At 42.7% G+C, this 25,036-nt stretch overlaps 3 protein-coding genes across 4 annotated transcripts; 2 read left to right on the top strand and 1 right to left on the bottom strand.

Moving 5' to 3' along the window:
• The first annotated feature begins 880 nt into the window (after positions 1–880).
• Positions 881–8,547, top strand: LOC128763154 (uncharacterized). 2 transcript variants are annotated; one of them, XM_053871993.1, is made up of 6 exons: positions 881–1,172; positions 1,570–1,627; positions 2,728–2,875; positions 3,222–3,315; positions 7,765–8,021; positions 8,293–8,547. In XM_053871993.1, the coding sequence occupies exons 1-6, from the start codon at positions 929–931 to the stop codon at positions 8,425–8,427; spliced, it is 936 nt and encodes a 311-aa protein (XP_053727968.1). In that variant the 5' UTR covers positions 881–928; the 3' UTR covers positions 8,428–8,547. The 2 variants fall into 2 exon arrangements, with proteins under 2 accessions (XP_053727968.1, XP_053727967.1); XM_053871992.1 differs by lacking the exons at positions 7,765–8,021; positions 8,293–8,547 and adding exons at positions 3,378–3,634; positions 3,935–4,320.
• Positions 8,548–9,248: 701 nt separating this feature from the next.
• On the top strand, positions 9,249–14,946 carry si:dkey-245n4.2 (uncharacterized). The gene is made up of 6 exons (XM_053871230.1): positions 9,249–9,539; positions 10,516–10,898; positions 11,222–11,366; positions 12,206–12,331; positions 13,058–13,148; positions 14,193–14,946. Exons 1-6 carry the CDS (start codon positions 9,488–9,490, stop codon positions 14,389–14,391), a joined length of 996 nt encoding a protein of 331 aa, XP_053727205.1. The 5' UTR covers positions 9,249–9,487; the 3' UTR covers positions 14,392–14,946.
• Positions 14,947–20,364: 5,418 nt separating this feature from the next.
• Positions 20,365–25,036, bottom strand: aqp3a (aquaporin 3a). The gene is made up of 6 exons (XM_053870177.1): positions 24,881–25,036; positions 22,202–22,328; positions 21,990–22,127; positions 21,799–21,914; positions 21,506–21,723; positions 20,365–21,436 (listed from the first exon to the last, which is right to left on the bottom strand). Exons 1-6 carry the CDS (start codon positions 24,986–24,988, stop codon positions 21,235–21,237), a joined length of 909 nt encoding a protein of 302 aa, XP_053726152.1. The 5' UTR covers positions 24,989–25,036; the 3' UTR covers positions 20,365–21,234.

Below are 25,036 nucleotides of genomic sequence, written 5' to 3' on the forward strand. Positions count from 1 at the left end.
AGTATAACTGTGGTCACGCGTCACATTGTTATTGTTCTGGGAACTGTTTTCAAATGCAAGTCACCACAGTCTCGTGGTGTGCTCATCTGACAGTTCGATCTTTCAAGCAGGTTTTCACATGAAAGGGCTGCATGTTGTGAATATGGATCTTTTACCCAACCGTGATTTTATCCCTGGACATTTTGCCTGCAAAGTTCCTCCCCCAACAACAGGTTGAGGGTGGTCTGTAGCCAGCCACCTTCCCCAGCACCAGTTTCTTCACTTGACTTTCTTCCCCTCACCCTACCCAGGCAGTTCTGGAGTGCATGGTTACCCACCACCAATGTGCACATACACCCATAGGTGATCAGCACTTAGTCCTGTTCAGGGTTGCAGGGAGTGCTGGAGCCTATCTCAGTGGTCATTGGGCGAGAGGCAAGAATACACCCTGGACAGGTCGCCAGTCCATCGCAGGGCACACACACCATTCCCACACACACACACACACACAGGTCTTTGGCCTTGAGAAAACCCACACAGTCACAGGATATATATATATTATTTGGAATAAGCCTTCTTAGCTGAGACCTAACCTCTATATGCTTTTGGACTGTGGGAAAAAATCAGAGCACAAATGGGCGTGAATAAACATGCAGCCTTACATAAGATGGTTTTTTTTATTTTCTATCAACAAATATCACTATTCAGTGGCTCATATTTCCTCACGAATCAGCTGTTTTACCATTCAAACCCCAGGCGTTACGACTTAACAAACAGGTACGTTTTTGGGGGGATTTTTCAATCAGGACATCCTGTCACTCTGGTTAGTAGATTTTGTTTGTTCACACGCGCTGACACACTGAGAGAAAAAAAAAAACCTTCCGATATCCGTTGTACAGTATAAGAGGACGCATGTGAAGTCAGACAGCAGTGCACACCACTTGATAACATGGGTCCAGTGAAAGGCCTGAACATTTTCTGGCGAGTCCTGAATGCAGAAAAAACCATTTCAGAAGGAGATGTCTTGATAGGAGCAGCTGTCTTCTACCTGAAAAGCGAGACAAAAGTGAAGAGCGTTTCAGTGAAAGTGAAAGGCGAGGCCAACGTAAAATGGACGTTCTCAGACGTCACTTATGTGGGATATCGAAGATATTTTAAAGACAAAGAATATCTCATCGCACCGCAAAACAGAGGTGAGCAAATGGAAATGTTTTGAATGTGAGGTTTGACGATGGTGTCATCTAATGTGTTGTTTAAATGCACATTTGACCGTAGCATGAAATAATTTACTTTGAAGGTTTCACGAGTGCGTTTCAGCAATTAAACTGTGGGTTGTTGGATTTATTTGGATTAATACGGTGCCGTTACCATTTTGTCTTCATAATAAGTTTCATCTGACAACAAGCTCTGACACAGGACAGCGATTGCAGGAGCGGTGAGACATTAGCTCACCAGCTCTTTCAGATGGGTTAGGGTCATTGTTTAGCGTCTTCCTTATGGAGTTGGTTTTGTCTCTCATTATTATGATATTTTAATGACCAGAACAATAGGAACCTTGCCATCTAACAATGATCTTGCACCTTGTTGCAGCTATTGAACTAGCCAAAGGGTTGTATCGCCTCAATTTCGTTCTGCGTATCCCAGAAGGGTAAGTGTCATTGACAATGTTCTATTGTTACTGTACGATACGATCCAAGGTTTTCTATCTGGTGATCTGTTCCTCATGCCTCCTGTGGTGTGTTGTCCAGTGCTACCACTCCTCACTGTCCGGTTTCCATCCAAATATTTCGGCATTTAACAGCAAATTCAGTGACAAAAATGCGATTTTCATTTCCATTTTTTAGTCATTTGATTTAATGATTATTGAGAGAGGACGCCATGAGATATCATCAGGGGCATCTCTGCCACGAAACATACAACACACTGGATGACAGTCAAGACTGATCCTGGACAGATTCCTCATTTCTGTTTCTTCGATCTCCCCAAACTTATCTGACTGAATCATCCGTCGTCATTTAGTGGACCACAACTGTCATGGTAGCTCACTGGCTGTGATCCAATCGCTTGTGGGTCGGAGAGGACTTGGACCAGCAAGAAACACAAATAAAACACAAACAAGCCAAAACAACTGGGAGAACAAAAACACACAAGGCCGAAACTACAAACTGGGTGGTGGAAAACACACACGTGCGAGGAAAAAACCCAGAGGAACTGAAAGTGTGAATACAAAACACAAAGCCAGGAAAATCAACGACACGTAGTGACCAGAACACGTACGGTAGAGTGGATATATAAAAGCACCAAAAGAAGAAACACAGAGGAGGGAGAACTTCACCAGGATACACGAAGCAACCATCTGGCATGGTAGCAGGTAGCAGAAGTAGAGTGGAGCCGACTGCCCATTTGTTACCAGCTGCGTGCCACAAACTCTGACAGGAACAGGAAACAACACAACCAAGGGTAACAAAATAAAAGTGAGGAAGAATAGGTGGAACAAAACCCCATTGCGGTGGTTAAATTCGATAGCAGCAACAGTACAAATATTGAAGACATAAAGACAAACACTGCGCATTAAAGAGGTATCCGAAGCAACAGTACAAATTCAAACACAAAGTTGCTCCACAACGGCACAATTTAGCAAATTAACAAACAACATAAAATGCTGTACAATATTGGGTTTTAACATAAATGATCATCATATAGTTCTTCACATAATTTTTATTTCATTCGTTCATTTTTATCCACCAGGGACTTTCCATCCTCTTTTCGTGGAGATTATGGGAGCATTGTTTATGCATTGGAAGTCAAAATTTCCAGGACTTGGCTACGGACCTCCAGCATCACAGCTGAGCTCTATTTTCTGTCCAAGTCTTACGCCCTCTTGGGAGGAATGAGGGTAAGTGCAGCTGTTTTGGTTTGCTTTAGATAAAATAGGCTACTCTTGGTAACCTGTTGAACACATCATATATTCCAATGTAGCTAGAAAGTAGACTTCAAATTTCAAAGACAGTGTGTCACCTCACTTACAGTAAGTCCCCATGTGAGCTTGTTTGAGAAATTGCTTTGTGCCTGTTATATCTCAAGGTAGGTATCAAAATGATGGAATATGTGAAGCACAAAGATCATCAGAAAAAAGCCATGACAGCAATGACGAAGACAGCTGAGGTTCCAGCCCCTCCAAAGACTTCACTTATGATGGACTGTGAATTATCTATTCAACTAATCTCATTCTTTTCATTCAGAGTCGTCAGAGCGATTCTGTTGATAAAACGGTGGGCATCTTCTCTAAAGGTCAAGTCAACATGAGAGTCACTGCTGACAAAAAATGTTCTAAAGGTAAAATGATGAAAGCTTAGCAAAACTCTCTCGCTCAGTGTTTTCTTTTTTCCCATGAACAGGTGAAGTGCTCTCCATCGTTGCCCACATCAGCAACATGTCTTCCAAAAAAGTGACGCCCAAGTTTAAGTTAATACAGACCACAACGTACAAGGTTAAAGACGAGACAAATATTGTCCCCCTTATTGTCAGAAGTGCAACTGGAAACCCAGTCAAATCAGGCACTGAAGCAAGTGTTGGTTGTCAACTCTCAGTTCCAGATGATATTTCGTATTCTATCCACAACTGCTCCATCCTCAGAGTTTGGCACACCATCAAGGTGAGTCACCAAGGAAGTCGACTGGTCTACACTGGACTAACTCTCACCTCTTTCAGTAAGCCTGTCAGAAACACTGCTAACACTTGGAATTGTTGTTTGTCTTCTTGAGAAGCTCAGAGGATTGAAACCAAAGTGTTGTTCTAGGATAAACATGGAGAAGAAGAGTGTTGGTCTCGAGTTTGTTTTCAGAGGCAGCCACAGTTTTGTGGTCTGTCTGTCTGATATCTTTTGTGTGAGGGCCAGGTGTGGAGGATGTAGGTTGGGATGGTTCTTTTATATCTCTTTTTTTCTATCTTTCAGGTGTCCTTGGACATCAGCTTTGCATTTGACCCAACTGTGCTCTTACCCCTGGACATTATCCCAGCAAAGTATCTCTCTCCCCCAGATGACAGTGATGCTGGTCCTTCAGCTGCCCCTCCTGCAGCCCCTCACTTAGAGTGACATCTATGGACCAAGGCACCGCAAACAGATGGACCGGAGATGAACTTAAACATGTCAGTAAAGCTTGTTAGACTGTGGTCTGTATTGCTACCACACGCAACCTCACAAACACAACAAACAACAACACACAAATGACAACAGTCAAATGTACTGTACTGTACCACATATACTTGCACACTTGCACAGTAGCAGTTGCACCATGCTGATAACTATTTTGAGACTGAAATAAAATGTGAAGAAAATAATTTGTTATGTGTTTGGTTTGTATTATTATTAATTATTTTAAGCACTCCAGAGCAACCGATCCCAGCCACCTAGGGTGGGTGGCTGAGGACAGGTCACCAATCCATTTGTTACCTCTGTTTCAGGAAAAACCCAATGTAGCCAAATAGATTCCTATTCTCGTAGTCGCAGCAGCTACTGCGCTTCCCTCACGCACCCAGGGTGAAGAAGACTGTCAGGGGCAACAAGTTGTTTTTAAACTGCCTCTGACTTGAATGACGGAGTTTTCCTTCTCGGTCAAGCGACGCCAAACGGTCTGCACCGCAGAGCTAACAGCTAACGTGACACCTCTCTTCAAAACTTTATTGAAACTCAGAGACAATCGAATTTGCTTCGTGGTTTGGAAATCGACTGTAGAGAAGATAGCTTCACAGCAATTGTTCAAATGAAAGCATCATTTTCATTTGGCCCTTTCAATAAGCTATTGACAGTTTTGTACACGTGGAATTGTGATAAAACTGAAAAATAAAATAAATAAATAAATCATGATATATATTTTTGCAATATTGTCCACACCTTTCTGGAGACATTTTTAACCAAATACATTACTTGCTTATTTGTCTCTGCAATTAGCATGGCAGACTAGGTGAGAGGCCGGCAGCTACAATTTTTCACAAATTTAAAGTGTGTCGTGACTTAAAAAAAAGATTGAAAAAACACTGATCTAGAGGAAGTATAACTGTGGTCACGCGTTACACATTGTTATTGTTCTGGGAACTGTTTTCAAATGCAAGTCACCACAGTGCGTATATATTATTTGAAATAAGCCTTAGCTGAGACCTAACCTCTATATGCTTTTGGACTGTGGGAAGAAATCAGAGCACAAATGGGCATGAATAAACATGCAGCCTTGCATGAGAAAAAATAAATAAAAACTCTTTTTTTTATTTTCTATCACTCAACTGTCACTATTCAGTGGCTCATATTACCTCAACAATCGGCTGTTTTACTATTACATCATGAACAGACAGGTATGTTTTTTTTTGTTTTTTTTGTTTTTTTTCATTCAGGACATCCTGTCACTCTGGTTAGTAGATTTTGTTTGTTCACACACACAAAAAAAAAAATCAGATTTCCGGTGTACATTATAAGAGGACGCATGTGAAGTCAGACAGCAGTGCAAACCACCTGATAAAATGGGTCCAGTGAAAGGCCTGAACATTTTCTGCGAACCCCTGAATGCAGAAAAAACCATTTCAGAAGGAGATGTCTTGAGAGGAGCAGCTGTATTCAACTTGAAAAGCGAGACAAAAGTGAAGAACATTTTCGTGAAAGTGAAAGGCGAGGCTGCAGTAAATTGGACGCGTGAGTTCTTCGACTATGAAATCACGTTCAAGGCACATCGAAGATATTTTAAAGTCAAAGAATATCTCATCGCACCAGAAAACAGAGGTGAGCAAATGGAAATGTGTTGAATGTGAGGTTTGACGATGATGTCATGTATTGCAGACCGGTACCAGTCCGTGCATCAATTGGTACCGGGCCGCCAAAGAAATAATTATTTCCGTTTTGTGTATTATCTGAGTCTGAAGGATCTTTTATATTGAAAAATATTTTATTTTGAAACATGACCGGATTCTCTCAGTTAAGCCTCGGTCACTTGAGAGCCAAAATTCAACCTAGAAGCTGGCAAAATGAGTAGGAACCAGCCGCGAAGGGATAAAGGCTCAGTGAAGAGACAGAAGAGCCTACTAAGAAGAAAGTTTTTAACAAACAATACCAGGAGTGATACTTAAATGTAGATTTATTGCAGCCGTCTACCGTCCAGTTGGGACCGTCTTGTTGCATAGAAACAAGCCGAGGGCTCCCATTGATTTAACCGTATGGTGGTTTAAAATTTTCATGCACTTTATATGACCAGAGTCAGAGAGCAGGAGGGCACTGGCTGAGAGGAGGAGAGTTTGTCAGTCTTCGTGGGCACACAAGCATGCAGAGGCCTTATCTGACGGTGCTTATACACCCCGGCCACGTTCCAATTGTCAAGCATTGACCGGTCCGCGGTGATAAAAAGGTTGGGGACCACTGAGCTACTGTGTTGTTTAAATGCACATTTGACAGTCGCATAAAAGAATTTACTTCCAAAGATTCACGCGTGCGTTTCAGTGAATAAACTGTGGGTTGCTGCATTCTCTGGATTCATCAGGATTATCTGAGAACAAGCTCTGCAGGAGCGGTGAGACATTAGCTCACCAGCTCTTTCAGATGGGTTAGGGTCATTGTTTAGCGTCTTCCTTATGGAGTTGGTTTTGTCTCTCATTATTATGATATTTTAATGACCAGAACAATAGGAACCTTGCCATCTAACAATGATCTCCCACCTTGTTGCAGCTATTGAACTAGCCAAAGGGTTGCATCACCTCGATTTCGTTCTGCGTATCCCAGAAGGGTAAGTGTCATTGACAATATTCTATTGTTACTGTACAATAAGATCCTAGGTTTTCTTTCTGCCAAAGAACTTAACCAGGATACACAAAGCCACCATCTGACACAACAGACTGGAACCAGGTAGCTGAGGCAGAGGGGACCCGACTGCTCATTTGGTCCCAGCAGAGTGCCACAAACTCTGGGGAGGTGTGACAGACAATATAGGAACAGGAAACAACACAACCGAGGACGACAAAAACGAATAAGAATAGGTGGAACATAACCCCGTTGAGACATAAAGACAAACACTTCACATTAAAGATGTACCCAAAGCAACGGAAGAAATGAACAAAGAACTTAAAATGCTGTAAAAATAAAAACATCAACATTGGGTTTTAAAAAATATTATGAGTCGCTACACAGTTGTGTTCACATAGTCCTTCATATAATTTTGATTTCATTCACTTTTTTTATCCACCAGGGACTTTCCATCCTCATTTTGTGGCGATCATGGAAACATTGTTTATACAGTGGAAGTCAAAATTTCCAGGACTTGGCTACGGACCTCCAGGATCAAAGCAGAGCTCAATTTTGTATCCAAGTCTTACGCTCTCCTTGGAGGAATGAGGGTTAGTGCAACACTTGACTATTACATCTTTAAGCTGTTTTGGTTTGCTTTAAACTTTAGATCAAGTGAAAACTTCAACTTTCAAAGATAATGTGTCACCTCACTTGCGGTAAGTCACCATGTGAGCTGGCTTTGGAAACTGCTTTGTTCAGTATAGCAGTATTGAACCACGGCTGTCCACGGCTTCACTCATGGTAGACTGTGAATTTTCTTTTCAACTAATGACAGTTTTCCTTCAGACTCTTCAGAGCTGTTCTGTTGATAAAAAGGTGGGCATCTTCTCTAAAGGTCAAGTCAACATGAGAGTCACTGCTGACAAACAATGTTCTAAAGGTAAAATGAAAGTTTAGTAAAACTGCTAAAAAACTCTCTCACTCAGTGTTTGCTGATTTCTTTTCTTTTTTCCCATGAACAGGTGAAATGCTCTCCATCGTTGCCCACATCAGCAACATGTCTTCCAAAAAAGTGACGCCCAAGTTTAAGTTAATACAGACTACTAGGTACAAGGCTTCAGGATGCACAGAAATCGTCTCCATTATGGTCGGAAGTGCGACTGGAAACCCAGTCAAATCAGGCACTGAAGCAAGTGTTGGTTGTCAACTCTCAGTTCCAAATGATATTTCGTATTCTATCTACAACTGCTCCATCCTCAGCGTTTGGCACACCATCAAGGTGAGTCACCAAGGTCTACACTGGACTAACCCTCATCTCTTTCTGTAAACTTGTCAGAAACACTTAACCAGAAAGGGCTTTAGATGTGTTCTTGAGAAGCTCAGAGGTGTTGTTCTAGGACAAACGTGTAGAAGAAGAGTGTTGGTCTTGAGTTTGTTTTCAGAGGCAGCCACAGTTTTGTGGTCTGTCTGTCTGATATCTTTTGTGTGAGGGCCAGGTGTGGAGGATGTAGGTTGGGATGGTTCTTTTATATCTCTTTTCTACCTTTCAGGTGTCCTTGGACATCAGCTTTTCGTTTGACCCAACTGTGCTCTTACCCCTGGACATTATCCCAGCAAAGTATCTCTCTGCCCCATATGACAGTGATGCTGGTCCTTCAGCTGCCCCTCCTGCAGCCCCTCACTGAGAGTGACATCTATGGACCAAGGCACCGCAAACAGATGGACCGGAAATGAACTTAAACATGTCAGTAAAGCTTGTTAGACTGTGGTCTGTATTGCTACCACACGCGACCTCACTGGGAAAGTACAGACAAAGTCAGAAATATACTATGCAGTTGCACAGTAGCAGTTGCATCATGCTGTTTTGGTACTGAATAAAATGCGAAGAAAATAATATGTTGTGCGTTTGGCTTGTATTGTTACAAATTATTTTAAGCACTCCAGCCTATCCCAGCCACCAAGGGTTGGTGGCGGAGGGCAAGTCACAAACACATCCATCCATCACTTTGATGTTTTGATAGCAGAAAAAAAACTATTTACCCAAATACATTGCGAATCTCTTGCACAGACTTGTGACATGTTCAGTCATATCTCTCTATGTGCTTCCATGTTGTGTGTTTTTGGAGCTTATTGCCAGTGTAGGTGTGTGGACGACGTACGTCCTGGGCAGTAAGGCAGGGTGGTGAACTGCAGATTTAAACCGTCATCATCCAAATGGCACAATACTGAAAATGAGATGATGCATTCTTGCTTTGTATAAGAACATGTACATTTTTCTCCCTAGCTTCTTCCGCCAGATTCCCCAGGAGATAGAAAAACATCTGGTGACTATGCAGCCCCCCAAAAGTGGCCCCATTTCTCACCACAAACAAGAGGACGCTTCTATTCACCCTGCTAGTTTCATTCTGCACTTAACAGATTTATGCTCTTTCATGCTAATTTGGGCTCTGGGGAACTGCTTCATACTGGTTACCCAGTGAATCTCAGGGGTAATAGCAACTTTGGAAAACGCATAGAACAAAAAATTCTATACAGCAGAAGCTCTACACATCATATTGTGAAAGCTGATCAAAAGTGCAGGGAGATTCTCTCTGTGAATCTACTGTATCGACATTTTTTTAAAGGAATGTTTGCCACGCCCCCCGACCCTTCATCCATGCATGTGATGAATGCTGAGCGGAGAGAGTCTGTTCCACTTGCACGGAGAGTTGTTTTTGAGACCGAGCGGACTAAACTCACTGGAATATGGGCGGAAAACCTCACTACGGCTGCTGTCTTTTCCTCTTCCTGTGCGTGGGTATGTTGACTATGTTTACTCACAACTAGTTTTTGAAACCAAACTGTGTTGCTGATCCTGAGTGTGCAGGAATGAGCTACTTAAACGAGTCAAACATGTGCACACTGTGACATTCTTTGTGTTGCTGATCATAACAACAATTTCGTATTTTTTATTCTAAATTTTATTAAACATTGAGCATGATTTTCCTTTCAAAATTGATAGCATCATTATTTTAAAAAATGCAAATGATCAGAAAATAGATAGATAGATAGATAGATAGATAGATAGATAGATGGATAGATAGATAGATGATAGATAGATAGATAGATAGATAGATAGATAGATAGATGGATAGATAGATAGATGATAGATAGATAGATAGATAGATAGATAGATAGATAGATAGATAGATAGATAGATAGATAGATAGATAGATAGATAGATAGATAGATAGATAGATAGATAGATAGATAGATAGATAGATAGATAGATAGATAGATCTACGGACAGCTGCTTGTGAGTTGAGTCATCAGCCTTGTATCTGCATGTACCAACATTTCTAAGTGGGGCTGCAGCTTAACTAAGTCATTTGAAGGTTTATTCTTGGACCAGTCAAATTGTTAATTGTACTGTATGTGTATGAATGATATGGATTTTTTTATGTATTAATAAGTAAACTGCAAGTGGCATTGTTATTACAGACTGCTTGGTGAACAGCATTTATCAAACAAAAAAACTGTCACACTATAAACTGGCCTCTGCCAAGAAGCTCATTTCACGACTTTAAAAATAAAAAATCTTTAATCTCACTGCGCACAACTTGAACCAACCCTGAAAATGCTGATCCCATGACGCCACTCCTTGTTGGTGGCAAGAAATGTTGAAGGTTGAATGAAGGTCAGAAGTTAAACTTGGTGCTCACTGTGACAGAAAGAAACTCTTGGTTTTTTTTTTAGCTGGCATGACCTATCTATTTATCGTTCTCCTGTCACAGACACGACGGCCTTCAAGATCCAGAACAAGCTGCTGTCCAAATGTCTACAGGTCCAAGACAGTGGCTCAGGAGGCCGAGTGTCGCTGGGAGACTGCGATGCCCTTTCTCTCTCCCAGGAGTGGGACTGGCATGGTGGGAACCGCGCCGTCAGGAATGACCTCACCGGTGAATGCCTGACTGCATCCGGGGAAGAGTTTGAAGGTGTCCACTTACAGCCTTGCGTCTCCTGGGACGAGACTGAGTCAGACAGTGAGGAGATGGAGAGAAGCAGCCAGAGGTGGTCCTGTTCTAAGAAAGGTCATCTGACTCTCAGCAAGAAGGGCCTGCACCTCAGTGCTGCTCCAGCATCCACACTGGTCTTCGTATCCAGGGAGCATAAGCAGGTATTATCAGATTTAAAATATCTACATGATCGTGAATCAAGATTGTCCACAGGTACTTGAGTCAAGCTGGGAATTGTGACAATGTTATTATGAGCGACAGGAATCAAAGTCGCTCAAAGATTCCTGTCGTGGGGAGGGTTGCTGGAGTAGATCGACAGACCTAGGCCAGGCCACTCACACACATGCACTTCCAGATTCAAGTGTTTTCAATTCATCCTAAAAGGTTTGGACCCTGGGAGGAAACCTGAGTGCACAGGGGAAAGCAGCAAAATAGACTCATTAATCTGAACATGCGCCTTGTTGTGTGACGCCACTGTGCACAGGGCAGCAGGTGGCGCACTCTGGACAGCCAAAACCTTTGCAGCGGGAAAGAAGATAAACACACCCAGCAAGATCAACCACAGAGCCATGGTGGAAAATCACTGGAGCCAGAAACCATCACTGACTTGAACAGAGGAGCTCAGCGAAGTACGTATGACCAGGGGTCTCAAAGGGCCACAGCGGGTGCAGGTTTTTGTTCCAGCCAAACTGTTATACAGAGGTTAGCCAGCCAGGTGTCAGCTGAGACAAGCAACACCTGACAGACAACCTAGTCTTCAGAGAACGCATTCGTGAAAAGGGATTCCTTTGGATTGGTTAGGTCAAAAACCGGCACTCACACATCCTCCACTGAAGTATTTATTTTATAATCGAATAGAGTCCAAAGTCACAGTATAATATAGTAGTATTATAGTAATAATGTATATTATAGTAATAATATAGTGGTAGAATCCCAGATTGTGAGTGGACCGCATCGAAAAAATCTGTTGCATGTCTCCTGATACCGTTCAAACAACTGCGCTATAAAAAGCAAATGCCCCCCTCTGGTGGTCAGAGATATCACTGAACTCTCTCACTAGAGAAGCACAACCGCGGCTTCAGCTCCAGTCCAGTCCGCAACACAATCTCCCACTGACAAAGTACTGTTCAAAATAGTTAATAATAAACCAAATCCTCCTGACTTGATCCATCCATCCTGATCTGGCATAAATGCCGAAAATGCCATATCTCCAAATGTTGAAGAATCCTCGGTCCAGTGGTCTGGATCTGTCACAGAACCATTCGTTCCTTGTCTGAATTTCCTGAAGATTTCACCCAAATCCATCCATAACTTTTCAAGTTACTTTGAACCCTGACAAACCAACACAGTGAAAAACATGTGTCCATCCATTTGTTCCAGCAGCCTGGGACCCAGAAGTGCCGAGATGAAACTAACGGAAGGAACTTCGCTCCAACTCTAAACAAACTCACGCGTGTTTCTCTTGCAGTGTTTTCAGTTGAAACTTCACAGAGCGACCCGGCTGCGGAGGTGAACGCCACTTCTAATGCGCCGCTTCCATCGAGCGCCAAGTCTCCAGCAGACCCCACCATGGTGTTTTTCAGCATGGACTATGGTAAACACCCTGGGCTTATCATGACACATAGACGATTGAATAGACGCTGAGCTCTTCCGACCAGTAGATGGCAATATATGGCAACCAATCCATATGTTTTTTTTCTCAACAAGCCCTATGTTTTTATTTGGCTCGTGCTACTTAATGTTTCCCTGTTGTTCTTGATCTAATATATTCATTTTTATGACCAAATTAAAATAATGAATACATTTCTTCTACTTCCTATACAACTATCCGATCTTTTACTGCTCCTTCTTTTGTCTGCCTCTAAAGTGCAACAGCAATTCATACTTTATATGACTTTTTAGTACATTTATTTTTAATGAATCATCTTCCCATTTTCCCTGACATAATCCATATCCATAATGTTTCCCCTAATTTTGTCTGTAAACTTTCCTACATCATAAGCAGTCATCTCAGCCTGTTCCACCCTGCCTGCACTCTCCTCATCACCACTGTTTTCACTCACTCTACTCCCTCATCTTCACTCTGCTCCTCATTCACTCACATGACCTTCATTCTTCTCCAGCTCTCAAATCACTGTATCATCAGCAAGCATCATGGTCCTCCTCTCCAACCTCACCAGTGAGTCTATCTATAACCATCCAAACAATGAGGACAGACTATTTTACTCCAACCAATATATATGATTTTTATTTTTTCAAATCTATTTATATAAGTTACCACCAAGTGGTCACCTCATTTTTTGCCTCTTGACCATTTCAGGAATGAGCTGGAAGATCACCATGCTGGTGTTGAGTTCTCTGGCTCTGGTTCTCGGAACTGTGATTCTTATTCTGAATGTTTATTCAAACAGGTAAACACACCCTCCACTAAATCTAAATAAAATGACAGCAGTTTATCAGATATGTACAAACCGTATTGGTGGGGTGTTCTTGTCTGAATAGTTGAGATTTGACTGAAAGTGAAGGAAGTTTTGCTGAACTTTGACTAGTGAGTTGGGTGGTTCAGATGAGAAAGAAAAGTGCTACCAAGACTAGAGTGACTTGTGAGACTGCGGCATGTCTCAGACTTTCCACACAAGTTGGGTGGAAGTCGTGGACCCACATGACTTTCAAATAACCACCCAAGAATCACTTCCAAATGAGGCACAAAATGAGCAAGACGAAACAACTTAGAACAATTGAGACCCACATAGGGTGAGACAGGTAGAGACAGGTGGCAGGGCAGGTACCCACAGGAGGAGGAGGAGGAGGAGGGCGGACAAATGCCGGAAGTAAACAGGCTGTAACTGCATGAACAAGGAAATCAGTATGAAAACAGGAAGTGCACATTTCACGTGCCTTTTAGAGGACAATGGAAACAACACTTTCTGATTAAAAGTTCTGGATTTTTAAGTTTCTTTTAGAGAATATCAGCAGTTTTTAGTGTGACTGAAGACAAGTCTCAGTGGCATTCAGTCTTTGGGAAACTGGTAAATGATAAAACTGAACAACACGTTTTGGAACGCATTGCAATGACAGACAGAAGAGAAGAGAATATAAAATTTGTTGGTTTTATTTAGAGCTAGAAGAGGAAAAGGCGTATCATAGGCGATATGTATGATGCAGGTGGTTTCATCCAGCATACTGGTCGGGCTTCCAGTGGAGACAAACATGTTCCGACACGCAAGGGCAAGGAGAAACCATGGATGGCACCGTATGATGGCACGGAAAAAACTGTCAGGAAAACTCTGATACCTGCCATCCATCCGTTTCATTACCAATCGCAACTCCACCAGGGAAAACTGAGCAACAGTCTGTGCTGGCATGAAAAACAGACAGGCGTCCAAAAGTCTGTCGAGTGTGTGAGTGATACAATAAAGCAGGGCATAAAACGCTCCTCTCTCGTCCTCCTCCAGACGAAAGAAGGTGGTGTGTGTATTGAAGTCGTACAGTCCGAGGCCGGAGATGTGTGTTCCAGGCTCCCCGGCGGCCAGTGAGCGAGCCAGACTTACAGAACACGCCATGCGACCCCCAAACTCCACCCCGGTCATGCAGCGAGGAGAGATCCTGATCGAGTGGAAGGATGGCACGGTGACGCCGCTGTACGAGGCCTGAAGGCTCCAGCCAACACGCTCATCATGAGAAACTCTGACTGAATCTGCTTGATGTATTTTTGGGATATTTTCAAAAATACTAGGAATTTAAGGGATCGGTCGCAGCTGGTAGATCCAACTCTGAGCTCGTAGTTGGATGAAGAATGCTGACTCTGCTAGACTAAATAGAGATTTTAAAAAATGTCTGCCACAGATGAATTTAGCTTTTAACCCCATGTCAGCTGGAGATGGCTGTTGGAACTACTGAAGCACTGAAGTATCACAACCTTATGGTTCTTATTTCTAACCTGGGAAACATTTGTCTTTTTGGGTGGGATAGAAAAGTACTTAAACGTATGAGGATTGTAGCATTAATGTACCATGAATGAATGTGATTTCATGCTGTAGAACACCGCCCTGCTCTTTAAACCATGACTGACAAAATAACGCATTCATGCACACTGTTTTACCCTCTGTATGAGCGTAGTCATGAACTGTTTTTTTTTTAGGTTATACGAAAGTGCTGTTCTACTGAGCTAATACAGCATGTAAAAACCCATTTTCTAAATAAAAAAGATACGCGCCATGAAAGGTTTTCATTATTGTGGTTCTACCTGACGCTAAGGGAGACACATGTACTGAGTTTGCTTCGGCAACATTCGGTGGACACACTGTGAACTGTAGTTCCACCACTGGAATATTGCAGTTAAATTGATTTGTGACGCGGCAGCGCTTGTTTTAAATCTAATGATCTTTCCTACAAAAGAAAAATTTAATAACAAACTGAAGAATAGTACTGATGGTAGGTTTGGCTACAGCTAATGGTGTTACAGAAGCAGAAGTATGAGCCGCATCCTTGAATTTAGCCATCATTTCCTTCGTCGTCTCAACAGTCACACTCCCCACTGATGCTTCTTGTGTCGTTCTTGAAGGCAAATATAAAACACAAACTATGTGGTGCTGAAAGTTCCAAGATTGGATGGGAAATCTTTATCTTTAATTTTCATTTTGGATGGATATCTTAGCTAAAAGCACACACTATACCAGAGGTGGGCAATTCAGTTTCCTAAGGGTGACGGTTGAGAGGGGCCGTCAAACCCACAGAAAGGAGGGGAAGAGGAAATTGAAAATAAAAGTGATAACATCATGTGTGATTGTGAAATTACACTTTAAAACTGCACAGAAAATGTTTGTTTGTTGGGTTTTATTTAATTTAAACCACATTCTGTTTAAAGATTCTCGATGTGTCTCATGAATTTCATAGTCTGCATTCAATTCTGATGTATTTTAAGGGACAAGAAATACTCCTAAAATGGCAAACGGTAAGGACGTATAATTAAGAAAAATAGTTAAACGAGAAAGTTATGTTTCAGTTGCATCATAAAGAACAAAAAACATTGCACAAGACAAAAATGTCAGAGACAACAACAATGTCAGTTTTTTAGTTTTACTCTGACTCCTGGAGGGCCACATGAATACAGTCAAAGGGCCGCATTTGGCCCCTGGGCCACACTTTGCCCAAGTCTGCGCTATACAGTAAAGTACTGCAAACAGATGAAGCTTTCAAAGTAAAGCCACCGGCATGAATGAAATCCGTTTCCCACTGCTCAGTCAATGTTCGGTCGGCAGCTGGAGAAAGTAGGTCCTCTGGTGAGACACCTCCTCCAGCTCTTCCAGAAGAAAACTGAGGCGATTTCAGGCCGTTCAAGATACTCTTGGTACTGGGTCTGTCATCTCAGAGGTAGCCCATCCAGCAACATCTCCTGGCTTCAACTAGCTTCTCTCACAGTGCACTTGTGTGATGTCTGAGCTCTGAGAGAGGATTCAGCGGATACTGTTTGTGTTTATTTCATCTGGTGTATGAATAATATTTCTGTTTTAGTTTTTTTTTTTTATTCTGTCCTGAGCACAATAAGCGCCATTTTGGGAGAAGACATGATCAGCGCTGGCACTCTCCCCCTGCTGGTTGTGTTCCGACTAATGAGAGGCCTCCTTCTAACAAACAAGTGCAACACCCAGAACTCAGCACACACTGTGCCAAACCACATCCTTACCATACGCAGGATGCAGGATTATTCCTCTTGGGTTTACTGGCAGTATGACGGGCCGCGTTCCTGCTTCATCACCGTCAAAGACCCACAGTATAATTACTTACACTGTTTGTTGTTTTCAGCCGAAAAGTCAAAACAACGCGGAGTCCTGACAAAGCTCAGTCTGTTTCACAAACTTGGCTTCATGCTGTGAGCAGGGTGGATCTGATATCCATTAATAAAAGGTGTGTGCACGCGTATGTCTGTGTGTGTTTAAGCGAGCGTGCGCGTGTGATTGGATGAAAAGCCGCTGAGTCACAACTCAATCTTGTTTTAGCCACCAAACAACTTTTTCTCAGCCAGTAGGTGATATTCCTTCTTGCTAAGCAAATGAAACAGGGCAAGCAAGAACAAGTATTGGATTCATCATAAAAGATAGAAGATCAGCACAATTGGAATCAGGAAACACAAATTTGGTTCGCAGATTATATGCATTCAATACCATGTATTTCTCCTTTGCAATAAACATTACAGAGATGCCTGTTTATTTTTGACACATCATACTGCGTGTTAACTCATACCAAGAAAAAGAAATGGCATTACGCTCCTGCTACAGGGGAATATTCCGTGTATTCCCTTTATGGCGCCATAGCAGACTGGAACAAGAGGCGACACATCTGAGAGGGGCAGTCTGTGACTGAGAGGTTGCTGGTTCCACTGCAGCCCTAGATGTACTTATGGTGTTGTGTCGCTGAGCAAAGATGTCCTGAACAGAAGTGGCAATGGAGGATTTACTCAATACTATTAGGTGACTTTGAACATAGAAATGTAGTGGTCTATACCGGTGCACTGGAACCGCCCTTTGCTGCAATTCTGTTTTTGACACGTGGAAACCTTGATCAAAGTTGTTGACCCAGACTTTGCGTGTCAGTCAGTAGATTTGTTTGTTGGACCGAATTGAGTTTTTTTTTTTTTTTTTCAAGCGCTGGACTCAACAATCTTCATGTCAGATCCTTGGACCTCAACAGGTAACCAACTCTTTCTGCCTTTAATTTGCAGCCTAGCATCATTCCACCATGCGCAGGATCCGAAAAATGAAAATAGAAACCAACTGACCGCATGTTAATGTGGAAGACGCTTGGCTCTGCCATGAGATTCCAAAGTGGAATATGAAGACGTTTTTCCAAGGTACCTCACTGAACCAAGTTGTGTATCTGTTTCTTTTGGATGGATTCCACATCACGCCAGCTCCTGTTGCCATCACACATGGTCCACACATGCCGTCCGCCTCAGGTGCTTTATAACATATACGCCACTAAAGAGACCATTAGACTCCCAGTCGGAAACAAGACACTCCATACAACGATGTGAGATACTTTTTATAGCTGTGTAAAAGTCTGAGTGAAACCTCTGCCAGCTCCCTGCAGACAGAGGAAAGCCTTTATGTTCCTCTATACGTGTCTCACCACCTCATGATCCATGAAAACACACAGAAATGGCAATATTCGCCACAACACATTGCACTTTTTATTGAACCCGAGGATGTGCGTTGCACTGAACTCTGGCCAGGTGCAAAGGCTTTGATGAGACGAAGGCATGGACGGTCTGGCCTGGGGCGGTGGGGTAGGGGGGTTCGACGGGACGTTTTACTGTGCCAGTCTCCCCCTGCTCGTATACAAGAGAATGCTTGGGATGTGAGAGGCCACGAGAGCAATATTCATCTTGATGTGCTTCTAGACAACATGTTGATGCAAATATTTCTTTTCCCCCAGGTGAGAACCAGAGCAAAGAGACTCACCTTAGTAGTGAAGAGTGTAACTTGATGATATACCATTGATATGCCATATTCTTTTGGCCATTCATTGGATGCTGTTGTACATGAAAGTATGAATGAATGTTATCTTAACTAACGTACTGCTATTCACAGCTAGGTGTCATTTAGATCTCTGAACTAGTTCTGTTGAGGAATTCATTCAGAACGCAGCCCATCAGACGATGCCGCCTCGTCCCTCTCATGGTCAAAAAAGAAACACCTGCATGTGTAACAGTTTAACAGAATCGCTGCACATTGAAATCCTTCATTTCAACCAAATTATCCTAAGCTGCCAACAATAAAGAAAAGGAAGGGGAAGAGAGCAATGGCCGAAATCACCGAAAGAAATGATGCCGAGCAAGTGTGGACGTTGTGAAGGGAGCAGCCGGCCAGCTCATCCTGGGAGGAGTGTGATCCATTACGAAAGACGACTGGAAAGTTGGGAGTCAGAGGTGACTGGTCCACAGAGGTGAAGAATGCACAAAAGAGGAGCAACCATTGAGACTCAGGGCTGTAAAAGTTCTGTAGCCACGTTCTCATATCGCTCTTACATGTTCGGTTGTTCGATGCAAACATTCGGCAGCTGCCAAGTGGGTCGCAGCTTTAGCGATGGTCAGAAATATGCCAAACATTTTCTTACAGAGCAATAACACATCAAACAATATTTGACGTTGAAATTCCACCGCAGAGGCCGCCGGCAAAGCAATGATGCTTCTGATAGGAACCACATGCCACATGGACTGGAGTCTTTCTCAAGCTTCTTTTCTTGACATTGTTTTGCTCTCTTCTTGTTTTGAAATCAGATCACAAGAACGCTGCAAGTTAACTGACCATGTAGTTGGAGCCCTTTGTTGTTTAGTGTTACGTGTGTACGTTCATTGTCATCCCATGTTTGGTGCCATTTATTCATCATTCCACTTCATCGAACTCTGACAAATGAATGAGTTCTGTTCAAACTCTGGCCTTGGCTCAAACCCCATTCTCACCATTTAAGCATGTTCTGCCTTGTTTCCAGTGACAACAACAAAAACATTAAGAGTAAAAAATTGTGTTGCAATAGTGGCTCCAAAATTAGTGAAGACATAAAAAGTAAATACATGATACAATATATGACATCTTTGGGTAAATACAATTAAATAAAGTATATGTGTAAATAAGTAAAGTCATATATAAATAGGGTCATAAATATATGTATTAAGAAAAGGGGATATATATATTGCGAAAAGTTTTTCAAAAAAAAGGGAAAGAAATGGGGGAAACAGGAAAATCCACAATTTTGCAGGGATGCAAATGTTGAACTGCGATCAGGGCGAAGGAAAACTAGAGTGTAAGTCACCTGAGAGTGAGAGTGAGAGTGAGACGGGCGTGGGTGCGCAGAGAAAGGAGGACATCCTGTTCACACTTTGAGCACCAGACTGAATACATGTCTGCTGAACCACCACCAACAAAAGCAAGCACTATTTCACATTCACTTCAACAACAAACTTTTCATCTCCTTGAGTAAGACAAATATTCTTTTTTATTATCAATCTGTACAATAATATATTTCATCTGAGAGGCAAAAAATTTTTTGTTCTCGAGCCGCTAATCTCCTACACACACGCAAGTGACCTGCTGCGACCTGTTGAAACCGTCGACTGATTCATTGTGTCCTTCGTATGAATCATTAAAAAGTAAAGATCTGCGTCAAAACTAGGCATTAAGTAACATGGGTGGGTAGGAAGGAAAAGCTTCCTCATGTCAGGAAAGACTTTCTATCACAGAACCACGAGCGTCGAGGGCCAAAGCTGATGTCATTTGATGTATAAAGAGCAAGCTCCTTTGGTTTGTGGACACTGTGGTCTGCTTGGAAATAAAGAGTAAGCTTGAAATAGCAGCTAAGAATCGACTGCATAATGATGGAGGACCTCGGTTTGCTTTGGGGAAACAATTTTTTTGAGAAAAGAATGAAGAGTGAATGTGCATATGACCATGTTTCCTCAGCAAGTCCAGCTATATAGTACTTACTTTCACTGACGTATTAGAATGGTGTGGTCACGATAATATTTATTCATCTGAACGACATAAAGAGAAGACTGAAGGCAACTGGTGCCCAGGGAGTAACACTATCCACAGCCAAGATCTGATAAAAAAACAACTTTATTGTGTTTGTACAAAAGCATTTTCCTTTAACCTACATTCAGTACAGAAGAGGCTCAGGGTTCCCTTCAGCTCCCAATCACAAAAACAAACATCATCAGACCTGCATGATTAACATGGTGCGATAGTTCAGAGCTTAAATATATAATTTAGAAATGATTCACATTTAACACTTGGGTTGACTTTGTCCTTTAACAGTTGAGAAAAAAAGAGATGAAAGTCAGATGAAATAAATGCATTCATTGGTGAGATATCTGTGCTCCAATGCTTCAATTTTGGATTCTTCTGTTGGCTTGAAACTCAGAAATTATTTAGGATCATGTACACATTTGTTGAGATTACATTGCAGTAAAGTGAATGGTACTAAAGATCAATAATGCATAAGGTACTTGAGCAATATGAACAAGCATATGAGCTTAAAGCCCAGCTCAGAAAATGCTAAATAATGTGATAAATATATGACACATCAAGGCAAAAGACGGAGCGTGTGGCTAGTAGTCACTGAAAGACAGACGAAGCCAGCAACCCTTTACGTTATTGCGTCTCTTAACACTTGTTGTGAGACGAGTCATGATGAATGTCAAGACTGTTCTAGTGCAAAAGCAATGAAATTGAAAGGCTTTGGACGACCAAAATAAGTGGTTTGAGTCGGTACCTCTAATCTCGTACATGGATCGTATATACCTGCTCTCCGTGCTTAAAGAACCTTGGTATGGAATATTTAATACTGGAGTGCTGCGTACACTAAGATCCAAAGTCTTAAAAGAAAAAAGAAGAATTAATGTAATTCTGTGTTCTCTGTGTTGTGTTCCTCTCCTCTAACATACACAATCATCTACAGTATAATCGATGTAAATCTATTTACAACATGCCTTAAACAGCTTTAAAGCATTTCCTTGGGAGCTTCTTTGTGGTTGTCATTGGCTGTAACGTTGGTGAGCCGGACGTTCTCCTCCTTCTCACTGATCCGGTCCCGGACTTCTCCCTCAACGTGGAAGCCGACCATCATCTGATAGATGATCACCCCGATGATTGTACCCAGGAAGGGTGCAAGGAGAGGCACCAGGAACCAACCGTTTCGAACCCTGTAGCCAAGAGGAATGTGTTAGCATCAGGAGAGTGCGACGCTGGGAATCGTGTGAATGTAAACTTACGTGAACACCTCGCTGCCCCACCCGGCCATGGCGGTGAAGAGACGCGGGCCAATGTCTCTGGCAGGGTTCACGGCGTAACCAGAGTTGAAGCCCATGGACAAGCCGATGACCAGCACCACGAAGCCCACAGTGAAGGCCTCCAGTCCTTGTGGGATGGGGTTGTTGTACGGGTCAACAATAGCCAGGATGCAAACGATCAAAGCCGCAGTGCCGATAATCTGGATCCGGACAAAAGAGCCATTACCCCTCAAGTCAGTATGATCTTCTTCTCATCTCAACGCTTTCTAATATACCTGATCAAAGAAGCCGTTGACGATGGTGAGATGTTTGCCGGGGTAAGTAGCAAAGATGCCAGCAGTGGCCTTAGGTCCCGTGACGTTGAAGCACCCGGGATGGTCCCACAGGGCATCTGGGAAGACGAGATGATATTATAAGACCAGTTGCCCGAGCCGTTCCGCTGAACCAAATGAAAGAGCGGACTCACCGTAGTACATGCCAAAAATAACCGCAGCTCCGAAGAAAGCGCCGATGGTCTGGAAGAGGAAGAACATGGGGAACTTTCTCCAGCGCTCCCGGCCGAGGAGACAGAGGGCAAAGGTGACAGCGGGGTTCAGGTGTCCGCCTTTAAGTAAAAAGAAGTGCCTTTGAGAATTTGGACTTGCGGACTGATACGCCATATAGTAAATATATAATTACCTGAGACTTGACCACAGACAAGGATGCCCAAGGTGGCGGCAAAGCCAAAAGCAAAGTTGACAGTCAGAAACAAGCCATGGGATCCGCTGCTCAGAACCTGCTGGGCCACTGCTCCACAGCCAAACATCTGCAGACAAAGTCAAGTCAAGACGTGGCCGGATGTTGCTGCCAATTTACAAAGTTGCGGTGCATGTCCTGCTTCTCAGATTTCTCTGATCAAGTGATCCAAGTATTTCCTGGCTCAACTGTGTCCCACGGCACCATCCTATCTTTGCTTGAAGCTCATCAGGACAGTTTTATCTGTAATAACTTGTGAAAATATTGCCTTCTGCAGGATTCTTTTAAGGTATCTGAAGTTGTTTCTGATCCAAAGAGGTTTGTGTCAGTTCCTGTGAGCATGTTAATTGGGAAGAGAACTGGAGCGAGAAAGGTGGTACTACAATATTTGCTTCTCGATCTGGTTGGTTGGGTTTTGGAAATTGGAAGTCAACAACTTGTACACGTGTAAAGTGATGAGAGAAGAAGAACTGCCTCTTGCGAATTGAAGGCGGCCTCTTTAGCTCATGGCTCGAAGGAGAAATGAGGTTCCTCAATCGCCCATATAGACATTCATTTCCTGGAACCTGGACTTCGATCATCTTTTACAGACCTGGCATCTTCTAACCACGCTGTTTTCTTCGTCTTTCTCTTCGGTTAATGTTAGCTCAAGAGGTGTGTGGTCCCTGGCGGGGCTGAGTTGGTGACTGGTGCAGACTGGCACCACTGCACTCAGACTAAACTCGAGCTCAAACCCGACGACCAGCAAAGGGAAAGAACTCCCCATAGCTGCTTTTGGGTCTTGGTGATCTCAAGGGTTTAATACGTGGAAAGGGAAAGGCTCAAGTTCTAGTTGAGTAATTTTTTTTCAAATGTCAGAGGAATCCGCAGGCAAGCGAAGCACCATTGGCTTCAGAACAGACCACAATGGTTTAATTTATATGCAACTTAAACTTAATGCAGAGAAAACCGCACTTTATAGGCTTGTTTTCATCCTCAGCTATAGGCTGATTCAGCGACTTCCAACGCAGCCAAGCGCACAGTTGGGGAGCGTATAAAACCGACCCGCACAGCAAAGAATGTCCTGCCTGGAAGCGGTCACCAAGTTGTGCTCAGGGAGGCTCAGACATGGTCATATAGGGGGGGTGATAACTGAGGCGTCTGGTGGACTAGAGTTCAGTCAAAATATGAAGCTTAAATAATAATGTTCGCTGCCAGGTTTGTCTAGCCAAAGATATTCACAAGACTCAGTCGCACCCTCTCCCATGGGCTTGGTGTCTAATCGATCAGTCGTCTCAGCCAGATATGGGTGATACCAAGGTTGTATCAGGCGAGACTAGATGTTCACGTCGTGATCAATTTAAAGCTCCTGAGCAGGCGTTGAATTATGTCCGGAATGCAGATTATTGAATGAGGCGCTCCTTGAGCTTCCTTTGGCATGTGTCACCGTGCAACAAGCGAAGCACACCTCTTTTGTGACTCGCAGGAGACAATTTTCTCTTCAAAAGAAGACAAAATTGACTTCAGATGAAACCAAATTGTGCGATTCAAAATCCATATTCCACTGCTTATCTGAGTTGGGGTTGCGGGGGCAGCAGCCGGAGCATGAGGCCCAGATACCACCATGAAGAGGAGAAATATCTCTCCGTTTTTATCTGTCATTGCAAATCATTTTGTGGCCACAGATATAAGAAGCTATGTCGATCAATTGCCTTTCGGTTCAGCTCTATTTCCCCCCACCACTGGATATAGATGGAGTTCACCTAATGGTTGAAGGAAATGAGCAGCTGACACTTCCTCCATGACTCTATTCAAATCTCCAGGGGCAGTTTGTTCCCTTTTCTGATGTCATTACTACTGTGGCACAGAGAGGAAACTTTTTTCTTTTTTTTTTTATTAGAAAACAGAAAGGGCGGAAGAATATGAGGAGCAGCTTCTCTTTATATAAATCATTTCCCTCAAACCTGTTGAGTAAAATAAACAAATCTAAAAAAGAAAAAAACAATAACAAACACTGGGCAAAAAAGACGCGCTGGAAGAAGTAGAAAGACTTCCACTCAGCACAACGACGCACTTAAATGTTTACTTAGTTCTAATATGTGTTGCATGACTTTGTGTTAAAATTGTTGACATTCTAATTCCTTTTTCCTGCAGTGTACTTGTTTATTTTGAGATGCAGCTTCAACACAGAGCAAGACTGCTATTGTAATGTTAAACATATATAGCATGCACACGAAGAGGCTTTTTTTCTCTACGATCAGTCAATTTGAACAAACCGTTCCGTCAACATTTGCTTTGTTGTCACTCTGTTTTTACACAAAGAGCATCACTTCACTTTCAACTGTGAAATATACATTATAGGTTCAATTATTTACCTGAGTTTCAATATTGACTGTGGAAATTGATTGGAAACGTCATATTGAGTGTGGAGTGATGAATTACAGGCACATGGAACATTGTGTTTTCTCCTCATGGAGCGACACACAAACACACCCTGACCCTCATGCATGCATTATTTAAGTCACTTCAGCGTTTTCTGTTTTCTAAAGTTGGTAAACTTCTGTTTATATTTCATTCAAAGGTCAATGTTTAGTTTTGTCTTCATAATTCGGGCGTATTGTGAGATTTATTAAACAAACCTACCACGAGGATGAGAGTTCCGAGGCATTCGGCCAGCGCCTGACGGAGGAGCAAGTTTCGGATCTGGAAGGTCCGGGCCAGTTTGTCCAGATAAAGCTTGTGTCTTCCCATTGTTGCTTCCTGGAGGCTGATGTGGCGAGAGGAGTCAGAGGTCGACCT

Source organism: Synchiropus splendidus, chromosome 7 (assembly GCF_027744825.2).
Source record: "Synchiropus splendidus isolate RoL2022-P1 chromosome 7, RoL_Sspl_1.0, whole genome shotgun sequence".
NCBI lineage: Eukaryota > Metazoa > Chordata > Actinopteri > Syngnathiformes > Callionymidae > Synchiropus > Synchiropus splendidus.